Genomic DNA, 26,870 nt, shown 5'->3' with positions numbered 1-26,870 from the left:
AATATAGTCTAACTTTAATTTTCAGACTGTGAAAAGTGGAGGAGTTTGATTAGATACTGTCCATTAAAATTGCTGGACAGCAGCAAAACAGCATAATGATGACCTGTGAGTCCAGAGTGGTAGGAAAGGCCAGGCAATTACAAGAGAGGTTTCACATCCTCTGTTCAGTGTATGTCAGCCCTCCGAAACAGTTTTGCTCACAGATCATTTGTGCCCACCAGTATTGCACTGTTGTTCCCAGTTCGATCCCGGGCGTGGGAGCCCTTCTGTGCAGAGTTTGCATGTTCTCCCCGTGTCAGCGTGGGTTCTCTCCGGGCACTCCGGCTTCCTCCCACAGTCCAAAGACATGCAGATTGGGGACTAGGTTAATTGATAACTCTAAATTGTCCGTAGGTGTGAATGTGAGCGTGAATGGTTGTTTGTCTCTATGTGTCAACCCTGCGACCTGTCCAGGGTGTACCCTGCCCATGGGTGCAGATCCCAGGGGGGACGGGGGGGATATGTCCCCCCCAAATTCTGAAAAACACAAATTGTCCCCCCCAATTCTAATTAGCTTAAATGATTGAAATTGAACAAATGTATACAGTAGTCCTATATACTGGGAGAAAGGGAAGATGATGAGGAGAAATGGGAATCCGTGAGAGGCGAGAGATGAGAACATGAGTGGACATAACATGCCTGAGACCCTGAAACTAGAAGTAGCATTAACTAACAGCGAAGCAGTGAAAAGGAGGGTGATGGCTGGTTCTATGTACTACTGGCTGTTTAAGAGAAATAAACAGTAAAGGTAAGCATATGATTCTCTTTGTAGTGCATTTTGAATGACTTGGTGATGGTGATGAGCCTCTATGAAATCGTGAAATATGCTGGCAATCTCAAGCGCTCTGTGGGCATGATTTGCATGCGTGCAATTAAAAAAAAAATCACAACTGATTGTGTCCCCCCCAAACTTGTCATCAGATCTGCACCCATGACCCTGCCTCTCGCCCGATGTCAGCTGGGATAGGCTCCAGCCCCCCCGCAACCCTCAAGAGGATGAAGCGGTTAGAAGATGAAGATACCAAGCCCAGCTTTCATGCTTTCATTTTCAGTCAATTCAAAAGAACAATCAGTTGCATTGATTATTTATTTGTATCCGATATACAATCAGTAACATTGTTGTGTGGTGTATGATTAAAAAGTTTAACTTTTGTGCACAAATATAACTTAATGAAATAAACAAATCTTTTTTTTCTTTTTTACAAATGCACATATTGCTAGCTCATAGTCCAGCCAGTCCAGTTACTTCAGTTCTTTTTAAATATGCTAATAAATACTGATTTACAAAAGGTGGCGAAACCAAATGTAAGAGTAATAACCACAATAATCACAAGGGTCTTTCTAAAGACATGAGAATTACTTTAGTTTCTGCTTAAAACAGAAGCGCTTGTCAAAGAGGGATTCTCCTATTGGAGGTGGAGCAATCTCGCTTCCTGTACAACCTTCTGCATTACAGACTACTGAGAATATACATAATATAGGCCTCTCAAAACCATGAATAAAGTCTGAAGGTAAACAATGCAGAGAAAAACAAACAAAAAATTTGACAATTTTAAGATACACTGTCTGATATTGTTCTTGTATTCCCATGACCCCAAAAATTCCTACACAACTGAACTGTGCTGAGATCCGAAGCATCAGCAATGAGGGAGAAAACATCAGGGTTCCCTCATATTTTCATGGACAACATTTCCAAACTTTTTCATGACTTTTAAAGGACCCATAACAAAGACTTTTTTTTTTTGTCTTGCCCTGTGTTTTTCAAACATCAGATTCTAACCCTATTCAGATTAATTTTAGCTAGCTGGCATACTGGAAGGGAGAGACGAACCCAAGGACTACAAGATGAAACATACTCCATAGTAAGCAAAACACTAACACATCGCCTTATGTTAGAGCCACGCTACGTCTTCAGCTACAGAAAATTAATTTCCTATTAACTTACATTATGTGGATGGTTATCAACTGAAGATTATTGTAACAATTTCATTTTAAATGACAAAATTCCATGACTTTTCCACAACGTTCAATGATTTTGACTAATTCCATGACTTTTTCAGGTCTGAAAAACCCTGAAACTTGGGGATCTGGGAGTACAATTACAAAATCAAGAGGTGTATCTATGAAAACATAAATCCTGTTTGAATGATTTTCCATTCCCTCTGCGATGCTACAGAGTACATATATCATCATTTTGACTCAGTGACTAAAAATGAAAATAAGCATTCCAAATTTTTCTCTTCGGCTTGCAGAAATGAGCTTGGAACAAAAGTCAATGAGACATTAAGATGTGTATCATGTCATGATCCATAACTTGGTTAGATACGCAATATATCTTAAATGGTTAAAACTAGCTTTTTCTCTGCAGTGAATACCATGCGTGCATCACTGATATGATCTAGTCGAACTCCTCTTAAAATCAATCAGAGGCGAGTCCAAGCACACCAGCCAGAGCCAAACACTTCTAGCATCAGGATGCCCCACATGTTAACAATGTCTGTCAATAAACCATTTGATTCTAATATCACTCAGCCCTATAGCTGGCCTTTAAATCAGTCCCTATGACAACATAATGTACACTGATGTTAAGAGCACAAAAGAAAATATAAATCAAGGCTACTGAGTCAAACAAATGAGGCACTTCTCTGCCAAACGGTTGCACAAAGACTCATGTTTTTTGCCGTGTCAAGTGGCAATATATCATATTCCACTTTACAATGTCAAACACACTGAAGAATCAGTGGTAAAGATAATAGTTACACAGCCAGGAGTCAGTTATTTCCTTCTCATGAGCAACAACACAAAGCAAGTATAAAAACCATCAATATGTGATGCCTGCAGTTGTGCATTAATTAGCCTCATTTAGACAAAGAGAACCCAGGGTGTCTTTGAAATCATAACACAAAACATAACAAAAAGTCTTTCAAAAACATCATGACCAAATACCTAAAATAATACCTCTCTGAATGATGACGCTACAAAGCACTAAATAATGCACAGTACTTGCTTTACTGTTGTAGTTTGAATGTATGAATCCAGCACATACAATAGGCTATATCAACACAATGGTGTCTATAAAATGCAGATCGACACCAATGTGTGTTTTACAGTACTGCATCCACATACCCTCAGAGTGTTAGGTGACATACACATGCTCCGCTTTGCGCCTTCAAATTCAGTTTTCAATGTAGATGCACGGCAGCTGTGCTCAAACGCAAATGCGACGCTGTCGCGACATGCATGCATTCCCCAGTGCCTATTTTTCAGGGAGTGATGGCTGTGCGACCGCAACAAGCACCATAACCTAGCATATTTACTTGAAATCCTGAGTGCAGAGCTGATCTTCATCGCAGCCATCGTGCCCTGACAAGTAGGCGCTTGGGAGTGCGCGCGCGCTGCGACAGTGTCGCATTTGCGTTTGAGCGCAGCAGCCGCGCATCTACATTAAAAACAATAAAAAATGCGCCATGTGTACGGCCCCTGGGGTTAGATCTCACTGTTTTCTGTGTTGTCATCAAACAAAAATGATCAGCTGCTTTGTCCTGCTTTAACTATGGAGACCCTCGCTATGTACCACTGACTGGATCTATAAGCCTTAATTCCATGAATAACTGACTGGCTGAGTGACACTCACAGTTGAAAAACAAAAACAAATGAGCAATAACAAAAATATTTTTAAAGAGACACCTGTGAATATATAAGAATTATTTAGCTAAAATTAACCATCCTGTGTCAACTTACCAGTGACACCAACTCATTGCACCAACCCAAAATCGGTGATTTAAGTTTGTATGGAGGCCTAAAAAAAACTGTCATTCATGTCCCCTCGATCTCACCTTACCTATAGTGCACCCTGGGAGAAAACAGATCGTGTAACTTCTTTTATACAGAAGCAGTAAGCAATTGAATCATTTAAGCATCATTAAACATGTAGAAAGTTTTGTTTTGGTGATAGCAGAAATGGCAAAAATATCAAGCTAATGGCAACAAGACAATAGGCTTAAGAGGACATATAAGGTCATTTTGGCTCATCTACAGCATAAAACATAAATGGTATGAATGGTAATCTTTATGTTGGGGAATGTATGGGCCACTGCAGCATTATTCACTTAATTCACAGGGTGAGTAGGACTTCCTGTGTGAAGTTATTGGATTTCACCTTTAAATATTTGGCAGGTTTCTTAATCCAGTTTGTAATTGGGTGAAGGTATCAAGTCAAGGTGTCAAGATAGTTTGTCATCCTGCCAGAGGTCTCACTTCCTTTCATTTTTTCGGTCAGAAAACTGCTGCTATACTTCTCTCTATGGGTTAAACTGTTCAAGTATTCCATACTTCAATTCACATTGCAATTAATAACATCATAGCAGAGGTTTTAGATTGCTGTCAAAGGCAAAATACCCTTTAGACATCACTAACTGGGACATCGCTAGCCCCATTTGTGACCTCGGCACTCTCTAAGTTGCTCTGAGATTTATTAGTTATTTCATGCTAAAAAAAAGGCCATTTGATGTCAGGATTGCCAGTTGTGTGTGCCAATTGGTGTGTTTCGACCACTGGTGCTGCTCTTGACTGGGTGTGACAGGTGTATGGGCAGGAAATTGACACCATGGAAATTGCTAATGTGCAGACTCTGACTCTAAATGACTTCACCAGTGCAAGATGGCAGATGACGTATCCAAGATGTTTTGGTGTCATTTTTGCACAGTAGGATGAGTGTAGACATATTGTCCATCCTTAAATCCAGTCTATGGTCACACATGGCTACCTATTGAAATCTTAGGGGAAGAATAGTTGTTCAGTAGTGTGTTACATCTTCAGAAAGTTTTTTTTCTAGTGCTGAGAGTGTCTCAGCAACAGTTTATAACCCCATGTAAATGTATTGATGGTTTACCCCTGGATTAGGTAGGTGCAATATGCATGCTGGCCTTGTTTTGACTCACAAGTGTTGCCTTCGGTTTACACTGTGACAGACTAACAACAAATTACAGTCTGGGTTTTCTGTTCTGTTTATAACTAATGTAGCTTGATTGCTTTAGTTAAGACACATTTGTGGCTTATTAGACATATCAGGAGCTTGTAAATAAAAGGACAACACAGGTTAAATGCCTTTTTAACATTTCATGCATCAGTAACCTCTAGATATGATGAATAACTAAGCTCCCTCATCTTCTCTTCCCAGGACAGACAGCAAATGATGAAAAAAATAAAATATTACCATGATTACAGACATAAGGTATATATATGTATTCAAGCATACACAGGATGAGAAGATTGGTACCAAACCAATTTAATATATAAGGCTATCTAAAAAAGATGTACACCTCCAATGGGCCACAGTCTACTGAGGAGCTCTTTGAGGATGGGAAGCCAATGATGCATGATGGAATCAGGAGGTGGGAGAGAGGGAAACTTGACCTGTTGGGGAGGGAATGGTGGTTGCGAGGTTATAGGTTGAGTTCTGTGAGGATGACTGAGGCGATGCCAAAGGGCTGTAAATGGGCCTGGCAGAGATGGTTGAAGAGGGAGAGTGTTGAGCAGCGGTAGTTGTTGTTGGGGAGTCCGAGCTAACCTCATCCCCTTCTTCTGAGTCCCACACTTCACTCTGCAAGTAGTCTGCAAATAAGGCCTTGGCTCGCTGTAGCACCCTGCTCAGGTTGTGGCGACGCACAAGGCGATCAAAGTGCATGGCTAGCTCATTGTAATCCAAGCTGTTCTTGATGATGTGGTCTCGATGCTCCAGCAGGATGGACAGGCACAGGAACAGCATGAAGGGATTGCCTTTGCCAAACTCTTGAGGAGGCGGCAAGGAACACGGTTTGATGCTGGTGGTGTCAGCTTTTGAAGAACTGGGTGTGTTAGCTGTGGTGCTGGGGGATTTGCTTCCAGGTGAAAGGAGATTGTTGGAGGACGACCTGCTGCCAGACGGCGAGGGGCCTCTTCCAAAGGACAAAATGGGTGAAGAGAGCAGGGATCGATTCTGATTGTGGGTTGGAGACGCAACAGATGTTTTTACAGTGGGGGTCGTAGGTGAGTTAATCCCTGTACTGTTGAGCACTTGGGCAGAGGAGGTCAAAACTTTTGGGACAGTTCTTGGAGAGGCCTCACTTCCATTGGTTGGGGATGGGGATTTTGGAGGAGAGTCTGGAGAAGCACCTGGCCAGCTGGAGGGTGAAGCTGAAGATGTGGGAGAGCCAGATGGGCTATTTTTCCAGATTGGTAGGCCACTAGGGAAGAGAGGAAGGGATGATCCTGGAGAGAAACCACTGTCACAGTTTTTTATGAGAGGTGTTCTCTCTCCTGGATCCTCCTCACTGTCAACTGTGGACTGGCGCCTTGGGATGCTTGTTACTGGCTTTGAAGACACCAAGACCTGTGGATGCTCAGCATCCTCCATATGAAAGCTATCTTCATTCCGGGCAGTATAGTATTTAAACTCCCCGAAACTAGTTTGCCTCTCAAAAGGAGGAGCCTCCAAATCTGCCTTTTCCATGGTCACTTGAGGAACATCATATTCGCCATCGCTTCCCTTTTCTTTTATGACAGCATTCCTGCTCATATCTGGCTCTTCTCTTGACGGTCTCAGCATATGTCGTCTACGCTGCTTCTCTTTTTGTTCCTTATCATCACCGAGGCAATTCTCAACTGCCTTGTCCTTGTCTCTGAGGGACACTGTTTCACTGGTTTCAACTAGTGGTCCCAGAAGCTCTACTTCAGTTTCAGGAGGATCTGGGGGCAGGGAGCTCCAAGTTACCTCAAGCATCCTCAAAGCATCATCAAAAGCAAACTCTCGCTTGAGCTCCAGAAGCAGCCAGCGGTAACAGAAGAAGAGGTCGTCAGCTCCTCTGGATACCAGGTAAGAGTAGAATTCAGGATCTGAGTACTGCAGAAGCAGCTTTAGATGCTGGAACTTGATAGACATAAGCTGCCCATCTGGCCGGAAGTTCCCCTCCAAGCGTTTCATGATGCCACAAAAGCAAATGAAGGCATGCGCCTCATTGTCCATTACAGCAAGTATAGGGGACGCAATATCACTCATACCTTGACAGTATGATATCTGAAAAACAAAACACATCCACACAAAGTTACAGAAGTCTACAGTGTACAAATAAACACAGAATCCTAAATCATGTAGATATGTAGATGCTTTTAAACATGCAAAAGAGACATCAACCTCTGATCGTATGTCTATTAGTATGCCACCTATTTTCTTCTGTTTCTTCTGCTTGTTTATATATTTCTTTATTTGAATTCCCCAACCGATATGGAGAGTAGGAAATGCCTCATGGACACCCCACATCTCCCAAGTGTTTGAAATCAGATGGCCTGTCCATGAACCCTCCTAAAATGATTTTTTTGATGGCTATGGTATATAAAACAACTGCTGTATTTGACATTGTTTAAGCAGTTTACTAATACGACCTATTACTAGAAAGCTCCACACCTCACAGTGCTGACCATTTCAAGATAAAACCACCACAAGCAAGCTCAACAGATGCTTCTATCTGACAAAAAAACTTATAACCCACCTATGAAGCATTATTGTATTATCCACAGATCTATATTATCCAGACTGAATCACACTTTACACACAGTTCCCATTTCACTTTTCATACACAAGTCCAGATGATCTAAATCCAGCAAAATATTTAGTCCAAACACATTATTACATCCACACATATCCACAAACTGCTGCTGCACAAATGTTCATATTTCTCCACATTATCCAAACTTCTGTCGTGCATGTAAACAAACTGGCCGAAAGAGACCTCAAAATGGAGGCAGGCTTCTAGGGTTTACATTGAGACTTCACTTGAGCCAGTAAAAAATAACTTAATTCACTGGGCCGACTGCTGGCAACTTCTAAGGTGGAATGTTTACTTGTTATGTTACTCAATGCATGAGCTGACGACGTGAATCCATCAGCACACCTCAGATTTCAACATGACAACATTGACCATTCCATTAGTTCTTACTGTCTCTCTTGGATGACGTACACATTTAGTAATGAGTGGATCTTCAAGCATTTGAAATATATATTAATTTGTTTTTATGTGAACTGCATATATTCTAATCCTCACTTGAAGGAAAAAAAAAGCATTGTGGAGGGTCGTTCCTGTGGGCTATGGCAATACTTACTGCCTGCGCTTGCCTGAGAGGGACAAAATGCACAAAACTGCTATTTTTAAATATCCCCTCGAGAGAGACTCTCACTGCAGCCTGTTTGATTTTGTTCTGAAAGGCTCCTTTTTTTTCATTTTCTAAAAATTTTGTACCATCAAGCCTTGCATTTTTTCAAGTGTTTTCTTTCTGAAGCTTGCTACCCGACAAAAATAATCTATCTGATACTCAGCCTCAGAAGTGCTGTAGTCAGGATTTGTTATTCTACATCCAGCCAGTATCACATGGAATCAAGAAGCCTGTCGCTGTCCCACAGCTGAGAATTTTGGGTGAACCACCAGCAACTATCCCCACTAAAGATACTGCTGCTGGCTCTGAAGTAAAACCACTGGGTTGTTCCACCCGCAAGCCTCATCAGCTCAGCAAGCTATTTTCTCCAGAGTGGCTGGAGATCTTCACAAGCTGCTGAGGCTTCTTCCTGCTGTAGCCCTCACAGTCTGACAGGCTCTGTAACTCCTGGCTGCCACGCAAGTCAACAACACAGTGCAACAATCTGGAAGTCAGCTACAGTCCCCTCTCTGCAGCGACACTTCAAACCAGTGGGCTAAACCCTTCTTTCATGTGATCAGAGGTGATGTCGAATAAAATTAATAAATTAATTCATTACCTTAGAGCAGTTGATTGCCCTTAACATCTCTCTATAGCTCTTAAATGACCTACTTCACATCACCATTCCTCATTAACATTCATATTACCACAGCGGTCGCGGGTTCGAGTCCACCCTGCAACCCTTTGCTGTGTGTCAGTCCCCACTCTCTCTCTCTCTCTCTCTCTGTCTCCCCATTTCACACACTGTCCTATCGATTAAAGGCAAAAGCCCACAAAAATAATCTTTAAAAAAAAACAAAAAAACATTCATATTACCATTCATAATATATACATTATATACACACATACATATATATATATATATATATATATATATATCATATATATAAAAGCCATCTCTACATACCTGTGGATGTGTGATGGCAAATGTGGTGAGCAGGTCTGTTAAGGCAGTCAAATGTGGACTGTCTTCTGACCCTGCATAGTATGGATGAGCCCGGTCTGTCCTCAGGACATCTTTAAGAACATTCCCACGGATAAATTCAAGGTCCTCGTGGCTGACCCTGGCTGTCCACTCTCTCTTCAGCTGGTCATATTCCCTTGTCTTCCTCTTCATGTAGTCCATTCTCTCCTGCCCACTTAGTCCATCAGGGTAGACGTTCAGGAGGTACCGCCAAACAACCTAACACAACAGCAAACAATCTATCATTTAATCCCTTACTGATCAACAACAGTCCTAAAATACAAATTGTATAATATAATATATAAATGTATGATTTTATATCATTTCACTTGGCACATTTTGTGTGTGCAGGAGACACAGGCAGAAAACAGGGCTGCTTTTTTTCTGTGAGAGAAGGGGAAAAGCCTGTGAATAATCATTTGTTGGTGGTTTCTGTTTACAACATAATTTGGTTCCTTTTCTGGTTTGCAAAGAATCAGAAAAGGATTCAATAAGAACCATATTTGACAAGCAGAATCTGAATCATGATCAATAAAGTTTACCTTCTATGGCACAATGTTGCCCCAAGATTAACATACCCACTTTTGAATGTTTATACCCACACAATACATCCTTAACTAGAATTACCACCTAGGCTTGTGCCAGTCTGAAAATTTTCCAACTGGTTTGATTTAAAGTCAAATATTTAACTGAACCGATATATCGAATTATTTGCGTAATTTTACCACTGGGGGTCGCATTTCAGCTATTTTTCCCAATAAAAACCCATTATAGGTGTAATGCGCTTCCAATCCACTAGGTGGCGATAATGCCGTATTAACCGCCAATACACACAAGGTTACAGAAGAAGAAGAAGAAGAAGAAGCAGCAGCAGCAGCTTCTCTGGCAGCAGCAGTAGACAGCTGAGCGGAGCTGCGGAGTCCACAGTCCGCAGCGCCTCTGAGACAAACTAAACAAAACACTTGTAGGCTCCTCCACTTCATTTAAAAACATACATATACCTTATTAAGTTGTCGTAATGCATGTTACAATGCAAGATAAGTTGAATATAGTCCCTTGAAACGCTGCTGATGTGAAAACGACCTGGCCTAATACCTCCCCTTCTGTTCCTGAGATATGACGCTGAGTAATGGCCAGAAAAGTGTTTTATAATGTCACAGTGAAGTTGACCTGTGACCTCTGGATATCAAATGTCATCACTTCTTTATTTTATCCTATTAGAAATTGTGTTAAGTTTTGTAATAATTAGCTAAAAAACTTTGAGTTACGGCTAAAAGCATATTTTGTGAGGTCACATTGACTTTGACTTTTCACTACAACATTCTAATCAGCTTATTCTGCAATCCAAGAGGATTGTGTCAAATTTATTGAAATTCCCTTAAGGTATTTCTGAAATATCATGTCCACGAGAATGAGACAGATGCAAGGTCACATTGCCTTTGGCTTTTGACCAACCAAATCCAATCAGTTCACTGTTGAGTCCAAATTAGCGTTTGTGCCAAATTTGAATAAATTCCCTCAAGGAATTCTTGGGATATCACAGTCACAAGAATGAGACAGACAAGGTCACAGTGACGTTGACCTTTGACTGCCAAAATCTAATCAGTTGATTCACGAGTCCAAGTGAATGTTTGTGCCAAATTTGAAGAAAGTCCCTCAAGGCGTTCTTGACACACCTGTGCAATAATCATGCTGTCTAATCAGCATCTTGATATGCCACACCTGTGAGGTGGGATGGATTATCTCGGCAAAGGAGAAGTGCTCACTAACACAGATTTTGACAGATTTGTGAATGATACTTGAGGGAAATGGTCTTTTGTGTGTATAGAAAATGTTTTAGATCTTTGAGTTCAGCTCAAAGATGTTTGCGTTTATATTTTTGTTCAGTGTACATATACATACATACATACATAAATACATAAATACATATATACATATACATATATATACATACATATATATATATATATATATATATATATATATATATACATATACATATATATATACATATACATATATATATACATATACATATATATATATATATATATATATATATACACACACACACACACACACACACACACACATATATATATATATATACATATACATATATATATATATATATATATATACACATACATACATACATACATACACATACATATACATATACATATACATACACATATATATATACACAGTGGTGGAAAAAAGTTTTCGGACACCCTTAAAATTTTACACAATCTCAAATATTATCATGAAATATTTGTGGAAAAATCTTTTTTGTGTTTCAAAAGGTGTGGCTGCATTAGACAGATACAAACAAATACAAATTATATTTTTTTGTTTATTGTTTACAAGAAAAACTAACAAAACTAAATTCTTGACAGTTTCAATATGTCAGTTCTCAACATTGTCGGTATCAAAGTCAACAAATAACAGAGAATGTGTTCAAAACTGAACAAAAAATAAATAAACCATCACATCATCAAATTAATATTTAGTAGTCCTGCTATTGGCACGTAGTAGAGCTCTAATCCTGGCTGGCATGTTCCCCACGAGCCTTTCACACTGTTGAGGGGTAATCTTGTCCCATTCTTCTTGAATTACTGCTTTTAATTCTTCTAAATTCTTTGGTTTATGCTTTGAAACAGACATTTGATAATCCACCACAGATTTTCAATGGGGCTCATGTCCGGGGATTGAGCTGGCCACTCTAAGACCTGGATACTGTGCTCCTGCAGCCAAGTTCTACTGGCCTTGGATGTGTGGCAAGGGGCATTATCTTGTTGAAACATCCAGTTTTTACCTTGACGGAACAGTGCACACGCAGAAGGGAGCATGTGGGTTTCGAGAATGGTACAATACTTGGTAGAGTTCAATGTGCCATCACAGACAGTGAGATGACCAACACCAGCAGCACTCATGCATCCCCAAACCATGATACTGCCTCCACCATGCTTGACAGTAGGTACTGTACATGCTGAGATAATGCTTCGCCTGGCCTTCTGCGTACCCTCACATTAGTAGGAGGAAGATAAAGCTGGAAACTGGACTCATCTGACCACAAAATCTTCTTCCAATTCCTGGCTGTCCAGTTCTTGTGTGCCTGGGCCCAACGACGCGGGCTAACCTCTGTCTCTCATTGATCAGGGGCTTCTTGATAGCCTTGTAGGACCTTAAGCCATGATCTAAAAGTCGGCCACGTACAGTGCGGGTGGAACACTGACACCAGTTTGGTTTGACCACTGCTGCTGAAGCTCCTGTGATGTCATTTGGCGGTTTTGCCTGCACATGCGGATCAGGATGCGGTCATTTCTTGCTGAAGAAACCCTTGACGCCCAGATCTTGGTTTGTCTTCCAAGCTGTTGGTTCGTCTGTATTTCTGCAGAGTGTATCCAACTGCTGAAGGACTGCATCTGCACTTCCTGGCTATCTGGCAGCAGCTGTACCCTTCCTGGCTGAGAATCTTTATCTTCAGGCGTGTTTCCTGCGTTAAGTTCCTTGTTTTAGCCATTTTTTGTGTCTGAAGAACTTTCAAATGTGCTGGCTTTATGTAGACACGAAGCTTGGCAACAAAAATTGTGTCTTTTAATAAAAAGAACGACCTTCATCACTGGTACCAAAATGACCCAATACTCAAAATTTCTTATGTATTTTTATGGAACCAATCAATTTTAAGTTTTTAATGGCTTTTTTAGGATTTATTTAGTATTTTGGCTGTGGCTGTACTAAAAGAAATTGCACTTGAAGACCTAAGAGTGATTCTTAATGCAATATTTCACAAATGCATGGGGTGTCCGAAAACTTTTTTCCACCACTGTATACACACACACACACACACACACACACATATATATATACACACACAGTATCTCACGTAAGTGAGTACACCCCTCCCATTTTTGCAAATATTTATATCTATATATTTATATATATTTATATCATTATATCTTTTCATGGGACAACACTATAGACATGACACTTTGATATAACTTAAAGTAGTCAGTGTACAGCTTGTATAGTAGTATAGATTTACCTCCCTCTGAAAATTACTCAAAACACAGCCATCAACATCTAAATAGCTGGCAACATAAGTGAGTACACCCCACAGTGAACATGTCCAAATTGTGCCTAAAGTGTCAATATTTTGTGTGCCAACCATTATTATCTAGCACTGCCTTAACCCTTTTGGGCATGGAATTCACCAGAGCTCACAGGTTGCTTCATGAATCCTCTCCCACTCCTCCATGATGACATCATGGAGCAGATGGATGTGAAGACACCTTGCCCTACCCCACTTTCAGCTTGAGGATGGCCCACAGGTGCACAGGTGAGTTTAGGGCTGGATACATAATTGGCCAGTCCATCACCTTCACCTTCAGCTTCCTCAGCAAGGCAGTTGTCATCTACTAGGTGTGTTTTGGGTCATTATCATGTTGGAAAACTGCATTGCAGCTCAGTTTCCGAAGAGGGGCGATCATGCTCTGCTTGGAATTCATGTTTCCCTAAATGAACCGAGCTCCGCAGAGCCGGCAGCACTCATGCAGCCCCAAACCATGATGCTGCCACCACTATACTTGACTGTAGGCAAGGGACAGCTGTCTTGGTGCTCTTCACCAAGGTGCCACACATGCTGAAAGAACACCAAGACATCTATCCCTTGCTTACAGTCAAGTATAGTGGTGGCAGCACTCATGCAGCCCCAAACCATGATGCTGCCACCACTATACTCAGTTCATTTTGGGAAACATGAATTCCAAGCAGAGCATGATCGCCCCCTTTGGGAAACTGAGCCTCAGTGCAGTTTTCCAGCATGATAATGACCCAAAACACACCTAGAGGATGACAACTGCCTTGCTGAGGAAGCTGAAGGTGAAGGTGATGGACTGGCCAAGTATGTATCCAGCCCTAAACTCACCTGTGCACCTGTGGGCCATCCTCAAAATATTGACAATTTAGGCACAGTTTGGACATGTTCACTGTGGGGTGTACTCACTTATGTTGCCAGCTGTTTTCAGAAATTTTCAGGAGCCATACCATAGAGGGTTAAACACCCAGTCCTGTGTGTTTGGGACTCTGCAGAACATGGGATTGGTGTAATGCTTGTTAAACACATGTACTCCACCTTGCGCAGTGAAGGCTCCACACCACCATGGTAGATGCGCAGCCTAAGCTCCTCAGGTCGTGTCAACTGGCCCTGTCCATTGAGGTAACTGTGAAACTCAGCGTCGCTCAGAGGGGGCTTGAAAGGCTTAATCTCTTCTCCATAAGACCAGGTGAAGGCTTGCTGGACTCTGGACAGGGTGCGGCCCACCTGAACACCAGTGAAACAAGCATTTAAGCAAAAAACCCTGACTGATCAAGGGTAGAAGGTAAGAGAGTCTGTACGAGGAGGGTTTAAGAAGGTGAAGTAACCTGGGACAGTAGAGACTGGGTGAAGGGAAGAGCTGCAGATGCCAAAGATTTAGTCCTCTCTGCAAGAAGCTGTTCAGAGCCAATCACATCTTTGGGGCTTATGATGTCCCAGTCTTCCATAACAGGACCTACAGTCAAACAGAAAACAGAGAACTTAGCCATCAACTAACCACTAACTTTGATTTAATGCTAACTGAATACAACACACGATGGTCAGACATGCACAAGGAGGTGGAGGAGACAGTGACAACATTCTGAGTTTTACAAGCAGCATCTATATTCCTAAAATCTGTGGAGTTTTGCAGGGGCAGATATCATATGGGCCTGCTTATCAGGCAATGTATCACTTAACAGTGTTGGGAACGTTACTTTAAAAACGTAATTAGTTATAGTTAGTAGTTACTTTGCTCAAAAAGTAACTGAGTTAGAAACTGAGTTACTGCACTATAAAAGTAACTAATTACCTGGAAAAGTAACTATAGCGTTACTTTTTTTATAAAATGCTCAAATATGTTAAATTGCTTGGACACCCCCCCCTAATGGTACTATATGTAATGAAACTCAACTGTATGTAATGAAACTCAACATTGAACATGTTAAATTAATGAAATTGACACTTAACAGAATAAATCATTATTATAAAACATTGTACAATAATCTACACCCGTTAAAGAACCTTCATTACCGCAATTTAAATGTGAAAAGTCTCATTGACTGACCGTCACCTGTGTGTGTGCAGAGAAGGAGAGGGACGGAGGGAGCGGAGCTGTGGAAACATCCTGCTGTCCGACATACTATCATGCGTTTAAATAACTTATTAGACGAATATATATAGAGAAAGGCGACGTTTAGGGAATAAGCCCAAAAAGAAACGCAACCCGCAACTACCAGTATTTGTAAGCGACTTTACAAAAAACACAAGCCCACACAGCAACCCTGCTTGTGTGCTTGTGAATACCCGCCCTACACTGCCTCTGGTTGGTTTATGATGAAATTTTCCTCTCCCGAAGCCAATCATCATCATCATCATCATCATCATCATCACTTACGCGGTTGTCTCTCCCTCCCTTCCCCCTCACCTGCCCTCACCCAAGACTTCGGAGCTCCGCTGAGAAGGAGCTTGCTTGGGTAAAAGCCGCTTCCATAGTAAAGCCGAGTAACGGCGCATTTTATTGTGAGTAACGGTAATGGCATTGTAACGGGGGAGACAGTAACTTTTTTGATTAGTTGTTACTGAAAAAAGTAGCGCTGTTAGTAACACCATTTATTTATAACGCTGTTATTCCCATCACTGATCACTACCTTGTGTCCCAATTTTCTTGCAAAATTATGTGTTGTTTTCTTTAAATATGAACCCTGTGAGGAACATTCGATGTCACTCATATAAGAAAGTCTTTTACAGTTTAGGTTCACACACAGGGTATATGTCACAAAAGCAATATAGTCTGCAGGTGCCATGTTTTCATATTCGCCTCTATGCATGTTTTCTGTAATATATTTATGTTTTGCATTTCTTCCTATAAGCTTTTAGGTTTTGTTAGTTTCTCTGAGGATACACTGGTGTTCTTACTGTCTTCTGAAGGCTTTATGTCCATCTTGAGCTGTAGATATGGTTTGGCTGCACTGACAAAAGCAACATCCAAATCCCAGTCAGACAGCAGAGACAGATACATTTCAGCACCACTCCGATCTCGAGACAGGTAACTGATCCCGAAGTTCCGCTTCCTAATTTGAAAGACAAACAAGAGGAAAATGCTGATATACACAATGGGCTATATTCAGTAGCTCAGTCCATAGGGACTTGGGTTGGGAACCGGAGGGTTGTCTGTTCAAGTACCCGTCCGGAGCAAATATGGAGCATGGACTGGTGGCTGGAGAGGTGCCAGTTCACCTCCTGGGCACTGCCGAGGTGCCCTTGAGCAAGGCACCGGACCCCCCCAACCGCTCGGGGCGCCTGACCGAGGCAGCCCCCTGACTCTGACGTCTCTCCACTTTGTGCATGTATGTGTCTTTCGGACCTGTGTGTTAATGACAAAAGAGTGAAAAAATTGAATTTCCCCTCAGGGGGATTAATAAAGTATATAAAGTCTAAATCTAAAAAAAATATATTCATTAGTATGTGTCTAGAAATGTTCTTACTCTGCTCACAAAATACGTGCACACGCAAAACTGTCATCAGATTATGATATGTTATGATTTTGTCCCCACACCCACTTGGAGACCACCTTTATATACCCTTCATGCATGTGCAATTTCCTCGGCACTAGCAATTAACAGGAGTAGATGACTATGGACCCAGTCATTACAAACAATGAGAACTAAAACTGTTACATTTTAATACGAATATTCGGATATTCTCCATTGTAAGCAACACTTAGCAAATTTTGTCATAATTAAAATTTTTCAGCTATAAGAACTGAGGACAAAAAGGCATCCATTTTTATATTTTGTTGTAGTTATTAACAATTTCACATACTGTTTTCTTTTACAGCCTTTTTAATGAATGTTGTTTTAATATACTATGCATTTAGTTAAATGGTGTGTGTTTACACTTTTTAAGACAGCTGAACCTTTATCATTTGTGCATACGCATGGTCTGAGACATTTATCTGCAGAGTACAAACAAATTCAGGTAAGAAAATATTAGCTCCTTTTACACTACCTGTTCGGGACGGGAATATTGTGCTGCCATGCCGCCTCGCTGTTCTGTATATAATATGTAATTGCGCAATGGGGGGGCAGAGTTGTCTCACCTTTAATCCGCGATGGAAGGTGGTAACAGCCCTGAAAAGGTGTCTGTATAAATAGGACAGCTGGGCAAGACAGGATCATGGGCAGCACAAGCGAGATATCTTGAGAACGTGTAATGAATGCGACCCACCATAGGAGATTTAAAAAGCTGATAGCAGTTAGCAGCTAACTTATTAAAGAAAGAACAGCGGCTGTAAATGTCCGTGAATTGTGAAAACAATGAGGTCCAGGAGCTCCTTACCCTCTGAGCAGAGGACGAGATCAGCAGCCATAAAGCAGAGACGGTAAAGGATTGTTATGACATGTTATGTTGCTGTTATTGTTTAGAAAGGGGGGCTGACTAGCTCACCTGGTAGAGAAGGTGCTCCATGTACAAAAGTTTATGGCCTTTATGCAGCTGCACGCTTGAGTCCAACCCATGGCCCTTTGTGGCATGTCAGCCCCTCTCTGTCTCCCCCTTTCAAGCTATATCTCTTATCAAATAAAGGCAAAAAGCCCCAAAAAATATCTTTAAAAAAAAAAAAAGTACAAAGCACTACTGACGCATATGTTATATGTCACACTAGAGGCCGAAGGTGGTGTATTACATGTGAAACCTGTCATGCCTCTTTTGATTGCAGGATGCAAGAATGCTGTCTAAAATCACAGACTGGAGCTGAATGATGCTGCCATGTTTTGGTTCTGTGTAAAACTGCAAGGAGGCAAAAAGAAAGGACTTCATAGCAGCTCTATCGTGCCATCTCTGTGTAAAAAGGATATTGATGAATCCTGGATTTGTTCCTAAAACGTATGCACGGTTTAAGCACAGATTTGTGTGTACACATGATTTGTGAATGAGGCCCAATGTGTCTACACAACATTTAAGCCAGGGTGATCATTCTTACCCATTCAAGTCAAAGGCTCTGATAAGTATGTGCTGCAGGACTTCCAGTGATGTTATCTGAGGATCAACAGCAAAAGAGCGAAACTCCACAGGAAGCACCCCGTCACATTTCTGAAAAAAGCATTACATTGGAAAAAAAAGATGATACTGTGAGAAAAACATGGAGGGAGGTGGTGACATAATATACTGCTTTTAGCAGACAGTATTCAAGAATTGATGCGCTGCACTGGACAACTGTTCATTTCCAGAATTGAGTCTACATGCTGAGATTTTAAGTATATTTTTACTACCCCTCTGTACTGTTCAAATGTACTTTATAATCAGTACGCTGACTGTTTATAGTAAAGCTGGCTGCTGTGGTTGAAATAATTATTAAAATTTAATAAATATTTTAATGTATGACAAATTTATAAAAACACAAAATAACAGCACTGGTGTTCAGAGCACACCTCTGTGTTCTACTGTTGTGCGCGATTGTTTATTTGGCTGACAGAGATGTGTGGATGATACAAGTATATGTTTATATTAGGGATGCACCGAAATGAAAATTTGTGGCCAAAGCCGAATAAAATTAAAAGTTTGGCCGAATACCGAATACCGTTGTTTAGTTTTTCATTAGTTTTTGCAGATGAACCCCCTCCAGATTAGTGTTGTCACGGTACCAAAATTGGGACCCACGGTATGATACCAGTGAAAGTATCACGGTTCTGAGTAGTATCAGGATACCACAGCGAAAATGAGGCAGATGTCATTGTTTTGTCATTTAGAAAAAAATAAATCACTTTTCTATAATACATCAATGATATGTCAATGGAATAAATTACTCATTGACTTATTCATACTTCAAAAACAGTATCAATAAGTGATTAACATGGGGGGGATCAAAATAAAAATAAATAAATAAAATAAAAATCAACCAGCCACCCTCCTCCCCTGACAAGTCCCTTCATAAGTAAAGAACAGTCCCCAAAGTGCGGTGAGGTTTGTGGACCGTTACCTGCCACAAAGAGTAATGTGAACGGCTTGTTTCTCCTCTGACACGTCACATACCTGTGTACCGCCATGGCTCGGCTGTCCAGGTACTTTTGGGCAGTCATGACGCCAAAAAGAGGACATTATTGGAGCCGGACTTGTCCGTCGCCGGTAAGTCTTATCTTGCGCCATGGAGGACTATGGGTGCCATATTGCTGCTGCTGGTTGAAATCTGTACTTACACAGCATGCTGAATGATTTAATTTGCTTGCACAAAACTGTTTTTAGTCGCAAATGCAAGTGCGGTGACAGACAGAGTAAAATATCACCGCACTGCCGACATTTTACTCCGTCTGTCACCGCACGCTGTTTGATTGCGTTATCAAAAAACGCCGCTATTATTCGGCCGTGCTTTTCACTTATTCCACCGAATACTTAATGTGTGGTTTTTTTCAATATTTGGTTACCGAATATATTCGGTGCATCCCTAGTTTATATTATCTTTTACTGCTTGTGGGAATGTAATGTGGTTAACAGTTTTTGAAAGGAGGTTCCTGACATGGCTAACCAGTCAGGCTGCGAGTCACCAGAGGCTCCAAAATACAATATTATCACGATACTTTAGTCACGATACAATATAATTACGATTGTAAAGATATTGCATCCCGAGGATTGCAATAAAATATTTTGTGATATATTGCCATTTATTGCCTGTTTTAAACTGCAAATTATGTTTCCAAAGGAAAACTTTGTCAACATCTGTTTTATTCAGTAAGATTTTGCAGCAAAATGATCTAGTGGGCTGGAAAAGCAGGCTACCCAAAGTTTAATTTGTATTTGCGTTGTTAATAATCTATGCAATAATAAAAAAAAAGAGATACTTGGCACTGTGTGGTGATACAATATTCCCACACAAAAAAAATCCCAATATTGTGCTGTATCGATTTTTTCCCCACCCCTTCTGACCAGATAACAACACTGAAAATCCCATGTCGGCCAAAGCTATAAATCTTGGATATTTATCCAAGCGATTTTATTACTAAGAAGAGTGACTGTGCGATAACAGACTTGTGTCTCTTACAAGCTTAAAGAACAATAGCTACAGAAAGATGGAATGGTTTGAAAGATGTGAACATATAAAGTATGGAGCAATATATTAAGGTTTTATCAACGTGTTGCTACAGAAAAACACATCACAAACAAAAAGCTGACACTTTGAAAATATCTGGGGGAGCTTCATTGACTTCTTTTAAACAAAATGTTGACAATGATCAATAAAGCCAAAGACCAGAGTGGGGTTTGGGCAACTGGAATAGAACAGAATAAACAGTGTTTCCCATACATTCATTTATCTGTGGCGGTGCGCCACGAATAAATTATCTCCGCCACATATAGATATCTCTGCTTTTGGCGCTACCTGTTCGACCTCGCTCATAAACACATTATAATGGGACTCAGTGTCTGTGAATGTAGCTTGTCGTTACAATTCCGGTGCAATAGGTGGCGGTATGCATCGTAAAGACTTAATGCACCTGGTCCACCAGAAGAAGAAGAAGCAGACGTAGTAGCAGAACAGATCCAAAGACCTCTCGGTACAAATATGTGGGCAAACAAGTCCAAAAGTGGTCCGAACAACTCTAACTCATCATGTTATATTAGCCTGTGTCTGTATTAACATAGCCGGAAGCTCAACATGTGCAGAGACATTAACTCACGCTGTTAGTAGTGTTAACTGCAGCACGAGTCCCGTAGCAGCTCGCCACCCTGTTAATCAATTACAGCGGCTCCACTGGCAATGGGAGCAGCACGACAACCCCTGTCTGTCGCGCGACAACTCTCTATTTTACGCGGCTCTTCTATTTTTGTCGCGCTATGCTCCCCTACGCGACCCTCCAGCAGATAAAAACTATATGAAACAGTGTGCTAAACGAGCACAATGTGTTTTTAAATGAATAAACCATTATCAGAGGTGATATGTGATGATTTTTTTCCATGCATTTACCCATGTTTATCCGTGACATTGTGTAAATGTCCGTGGTGGACATTTGAAAGCGAGTAGATGACAAACAGTACAGTAAACTTGTAGATAACTCAAATATATGTAATAATTTAGGTGGAAAATGCTTTAACATTTCATGTAGCCTACATGCAGCCTCTCGGCTCGGCAAACAGTAAACAACCCCGCTAGCGTCTCTATGTGTCGCTTCCGTACGCAATCATTCATTCATTCATTCATCTTCTAACCGCTTCATCCTCTTGAGGGTCACGGGGGGGCTGGAGCCTATCCCAGCTACATCGGGCGAGAGGCAGGGTACACCCTGGACAGGTCGCCAGACTATCGCAGGGCTGACACATAGAGACAAACAACCATTCACGCTCACATTCACACCTACGGACAATTTAGAGTTATCAATTAACCTAGTCCCCAATCTGCATGTCTTTGGACTGTGGGAGGAAGCCGGAGTGCCCGGAGAGAACCCACGCTGACACGGGGAGAACATGCAAACTCCGCACAGAAGGGCTCCCACGCCCAGGATCGAACCGGCAACCCTCTTGCTGTGAGGCGAGAGTGCTAACCACCACACCACCGTGCCGCCCCCATACGCAATCAGTGGAGCCCAAATGAATACGCCGCAGCGCTACGTTGACGTGACGTAGGTTTGCAGCCGGTGGAGCCCGGCCGTGTGGTTCTGCTCGTTAGTAATTACCTCTGACGTTGGATGTTCACTTCTTCACACAGATGAGTATTGAAAAATATTTTTAATACCCCCCCCCCCCAGGACCACACCACCACGAATAGATTCCTGTTTTGTGGGAAACACTGGAATAGAATAGAAAATAACATTATTAAGTGTAGTAGCTCATGTTTACTTCAAGATCACTGTACATTGTAATTACTTTAACGTGTTTATTCACTTCAGTTTAGATTATGTTGTTTTTATTTTGCTTGCCTTTTAATTAGATGGTTTACATATATATATACAGTACAGGCCAAAAGTTTGGACACACCTTCTCATTCAATGCGTTTTCTTTATTTTCATGACTATTTACATTGTAGATTCTCACTGAAGGCATCAAAACTATGAATGAACACATGTGGAGTTATGTACTTAACAAAAAAAGGTGAAATAACTGAAAACATGTTTTATATTCTAGTTTCTTCAAAATAGCCACCCTTTGCTCTGATTACTGCTTTGCACACTCTTGGCATTCTCTCCATGAGCTTCAAGAGGTAGTCACCTGAAATGGTTTCCACTTCACAGGTGTGCCTTATCAGGGTTAATTAGTGGAATTTCTTGCTTTATCAATGGGGTTGGGACCATCAGTTGTGTTGTGCAGAAGTCAGGTTAATACACAGCCCACAGCCCTATTGGACAACTGTTAAAATTCATATTATGGCAAGAACCAATCAGCTAACTAAAGAAAAACGAGTGGCCATCATTACTTTAAGAAATGAAGGTCAGTCAATCCAGAAAATTGCAAAAACTTTAAATGTGTCCCCAAGTGGAGTCGCAAAAACCATCAAGCGCTACAACGAAACTGGCACACATGAGGACCGACCCAGGAAAGGAAGACCAAGAGTCACCTCTGCTTCTGAGGATAAGTTCATCCGAGTCACCAGCCTCAAAAATCGCAAGTTAACAGCAGCTCAGATCAGAGACCAGATGAACGCCACACAGAGTTCTAGCAGCAGACCCATCTCTAGAACAACTGTCAAGAGGAGACTGCGCGAATCAGGCCTTCATGGTCAAATAGCTGCTAGGAAACCACTGCTAAGGAGAGGCAACAAGCAGAAGAGATTTGTTTGGGCCAAGAAACACAAGGAATGGACATTAGACCAGTGGAAATCTGTGCTTTGGTCTGATGAGTCCAAATTTGAGATCTCTGGTTCCAACCGCCGTGTCTTTGTGAGACACAGAAAAGGTGAACGGATGGATTCCACATGCCTGGTTCCCACTGTGAAGCATGGAGGAGGAGGTGTGATGGTGTGGGGGTGTTTTGCTGGTGACACTGTTGGGGATTTATTCAAAATTGAAGGCACACTGAACCAGCATGGCTACCACAGCATCCTGCAGCCACATGCCATCCCATCCGGTTTGCGTTTAGTTGGACGATCATTTATTTTTCAACAGGACAATGACCCCAAACACACCTCCAGGCTGTGTAAGGGCTATTTGACCAAGAAGGAGAGTGATGGAGTGCTGCGGCAGATGACCTGGCCTCAGGTCACCGGACCTGAACCCAATCGAGATGGTTTGGGGTGAGCTGGACCGCAGAGTGAAGGCAAAGGGGCCAACAAGTGCTAAACACCTCTGGGAACTCCTTCAAGACTGTTGGAAAACCATTTCAGGTGACTACCTCTTGAAGTTCATCGAGAGAATGCCAAGAGTGTGCAAAGCAGTAATCAGAGCAAAGGGTGGCTATTTTGAAGAAACTAGAATATAAAACATGTTTTCAGTTATTTCACCTTTTTTTGTTAAGTACATAACTCCACGTGTTCATTCATAGTTTTGATGCCTTCAGTGAGAATCTACAATGTAAATAGTCATGAAAATAAAGAAAACACACTGAATGAGAAGGTGTGTCCAAACTTTTGGCCTGTACTGTATATACAATATGTGTATACATGTGTGTATATATATATATATACACACACACACACACACACACACATATATATATATATATGACATAAAAATATTGAACTTATTATGATATTCTAAATTATGGTGATGCACCTGTATGTTGTATACTAGATTTGATTGAGGTGGATATTTGATATATAATGCACTGGGCAATAAGAGCATCCCTCTGTCTATCTGAACACTATTCAGTGGCTTGAAGCCTTAAACCACATCAAGTAATGTTGTTACATTATGCAGCGCTTTATTCACTTATTTGAAGAGTACATGACCTCACATCTTTGTGTCATCTACTATTTATTTGTTGTTGTTGCATTGTTATTACTCTTGCTAGCCTAGAATTTGATAATAATCACATGCAAAAATTCAAACCCTTCATTCCAAATTATCTTCAAGCATTATAATGTAATGTAATCAATCAGGTCTAATCAACCTCGTTGATGAATCAATCAATCAATCAATCTTATTTATAAAGCCCAATATCAAAAATCACAATTTGCCTCACAGGGCTACGGCATACGACATCCCTCTGTCCTCAGAACCCTCGCAGCTGATAAGGAAAAACTCCCCCAAAAAACCCTTTAACAGGGGTTCCCCCCTACAGAAAAAAACAAGTCACAGTGACAGAAGAGGGAAAGAAAGATGTCAAAAAGAAAACATTTTCTCCAGAATACATTAGATTCATTTGTTTAAAAAAAACCTAAGACAAAGAGTATGTATGGGTTTTTTTTTGTTTTTTTTTTAAATAAATGATGACTGTGTGTAGTGTACAGCTTGGGTAGTACTTGTGTTTGTAGGTGTCATTTTGGTATGAATTTTGGTTAAAGGGGTGTCTTTACCTCTCACCTCAGTATGTCTCAGTGAAAATGGTTTTCTAGAGTCCTTACAATAGAAAATCTCTCTCCCTCCTCTCTCTCTCAAAAGACCACTATTGTTGTACTAAACCTACTCGTACAAAGTAGCCTGCTATGAAAAAAAACCCTATCACCTCACTGTATAGGATTATGTACAGCCTGCTATTAAAGGTAGGATCTGGAGAATTTTCAAACAAAACAAAATATGGACATATACAGATGAAATCCTGCTTAATCATCACCTATGGGCTTCTACTCAGGTGTGGTGGTGACTCTGTTCGCAGAGCTCCTGCCCTTTAACTGTATTTTGATGTTTTTGTGAGCTCTGATGCTTCTGGGCGGAGATTTCCCCAGCCAATGAGAGAGCGCAGGTGCCATGCCCGAGCATGTCCGAGCCTTGCCTGAACCTCTTCTGTGAAGCCTTCTTCCATATCTCTGGGCTCCGTACACCCGGGAGAGTTGAGCCTGACAGGAGGGGCCAAATTTGAATGTGTGTTTATAAACAGCAACTGAAAAATCCTCCAGACCCTACCTTTAAGTAGCTACTAGCTAGAGTGGTCCAAACTGATGTTAAAATGCATATATGTTTTTAGTCAAATAATGTGAACATTTTCTGCAGCTGGGCCAAACTGACCGCTCCTTCTCAAATTCTGGACCTCACTAATTTCTAAACCCTGGCTACGACCCTGTATTCCAGTCATCTGATGTTTCGTGAAAATGTTATTTCAGTCAAAATTTTCTTCTGATTGTTATCATAAGTTGCTAGCGCTGTGTTGTACAAGTCTGGATATTCAGACTCTTCCATCTTGTCTTCTTTCTGCTTCCATGATGCCCACCCACTTATTTGATCAGCCAAAGCCAAGTGGCTACCACCAGAAGTGCAAAGGGGTAAATTCTGCGTGACAGAGCAAAATCTTTGCACATTTACATGGATGGCAACGGCTTCATACTACCATGTTCGAAATGGCTTCCCCTCTGGTTCCTCCCCCTCTTTGGTGGAGTGAAAGCAGCTTAGAGTGAATATGAAAGAATCAAAATACAGCTTGTTTATCTAAAAAAGTGCCAGAAGAGGATCCCACTGATCCCCTGACCCCCAGACATCCAGGCTAAACTCCAAATGTTCTCAGATCCTAGAAACGCCCCTGTGTACATGTGACCTCCTTGCAAAAGTGGCCCTGGGGCAAAGATTGAGTATCCCTACTATACACATTACTATCCAGAAATCCATGTGTGCAATTTGTCTCATGATGATTTAAGATATTCTCATCAGATTTGACACATTTTACCATCTTGCAAAAATACAGTAGAACAATTAAAAAACAAATATGAGTTTAGTGAAAGAGAGGACACAACATGCTTCCAATCAAGGTAACATGTGACGTCACGTCGTGCTGTCCAGTGCATTCACGCACACATTGCTGAGCAGGCAGGTGACGTCAGCTCAAGTCTGTGAGGGTTCAGAGCTTTGGATATTGCTTTAGGTTGGATCCCGATGAAGAGTTTAAACGGATAGTTGTCACGGTGTCAGTTACAAGCAGCTAAAACAGTCAGACGGTCAGAATGACGTGATAAGAAGAATGATTGGTTCGCACTTCCAGCTGTCACAGACAGCATTCAGCGACAACAAACAATGAGGCGATAAACACAATGTAGAAATAGGCGAGTAGCCGCGGTAGAGACTGGCCCCCTTCACACACACACACACGCACACTGTTCTACAGCCAGTGTCACAGGTGTTTTTATGTCGACGTTTAACACTACAATGTGTATTTTAAAAGACAGCTAGCAAACACTAAGCAGACAATTCAATAAACAGGATAACGGGGTTGCTACTAGCTAACTAGCGGACGTTATAGCAGACTATTCATTATTGAAACCTTAATCATCCTACCTTGACTTTGACACGAACCACCCCCCTCTCCTCCTCGCCTGCCATTTTAAAGACTCCGTTTCGGAACAGGGTGGTTGTTAAGAGTTTTGTTTTCCTCCTACACCGACATGGTGATCAATAACATGGTGAGGGGGTGGGGGGTATGAGGGGTGCTGCACTAGCCGAGTTCCTCTTCGTGATCTTCTTCTGCTTTGACTATACACAGAGATTACAGCTGGAC

At 41.3% G+C, this 26,870-nt stretch overlaps 1 protein-coding gene across 2 annotated transcripts; it reads right to left on the bottom strand.

Annotated features, from left to right (window-relative positions):
• Positions 1–427: 427 nt before the first annotated feature.
• tbc1d25 (TBC1 domain family, member 25) lies at positions 428–26,820 on the bottom strand. Of its 2 annotated transcripts, XM_049581658.1 has the most exons (7): positions 26,651–26,820; positions 18,292–18,401; positions 16,227–16,381; positions 14,657–14,784; positions 14,367–14,555; positions 9,173–9,448; positions 428–7,093 (listed from the first exon to the last, which is right to left on the bottom strand). In XM_049581658.1, exons 1-7 carry the CDS (start codon positions 26,693–26,695, stop codon positions 5,426–5,428), a joined length of 2,571 nt encoding a protein of 856 aa, XP_049437615.1. In that variant the 5' UTR covers positions 26,696–26,820; the 3' UTR covers positions 428–5,425. The 2 variants fall into 2 exon arrangements, with proteins under 2 accessions (XP_049437615.1, XP_049437616.1); XM_049581659.1 differs by lacking the exons at positions 16,227–16,381; positions 26,651–26,820.
• Positions 26,821–26,870: the final 50 nt, after the last annotated feature.

Source organism: Epinephelus fuscoguttatus, linkage group LG7, assembly GCF_011397635.1.
Source record: "Epinephelus fuscoguttatus linkage group LG7, E.fuscoguttatus.final_Chr_v1".
Lineage (NCBI taxonomy): Eukaryota > Metazoa > Chordata > Actinopteri > Perciformes > Serranidae > Epinephelus > Epinephelus fuscoguttatus.
The sequence above is the reverse complement of the archived record's forward strand: the minus strand, read 5'-3'. Positions and strand labels throughout refer to the sequence as shown.

Coding starts and splice junctions, on each gene's coding strand:
- tbc1d25 (XM_049581658.1), bottom strand. CDS start 26,695: ATGGCAGGCGAGGAGGAGAGGGGGGTGGTTCGTGTCAAAGTCAAG. Junction 16,382..18,291: donor AGAGCCTTTGACTTGAATGG/GTAAGAATGATC, acceptor CTTTCAAATTAG/GAAGCGGAACTTCGGGATCA. Junction 14,556..14,656: donor CCCAGTCTCTACTGTCCCAG/GTTACTTCACCT, acceptor ACTGGTGTTCAG/GTGGGCCGCACCCTGTCCAG.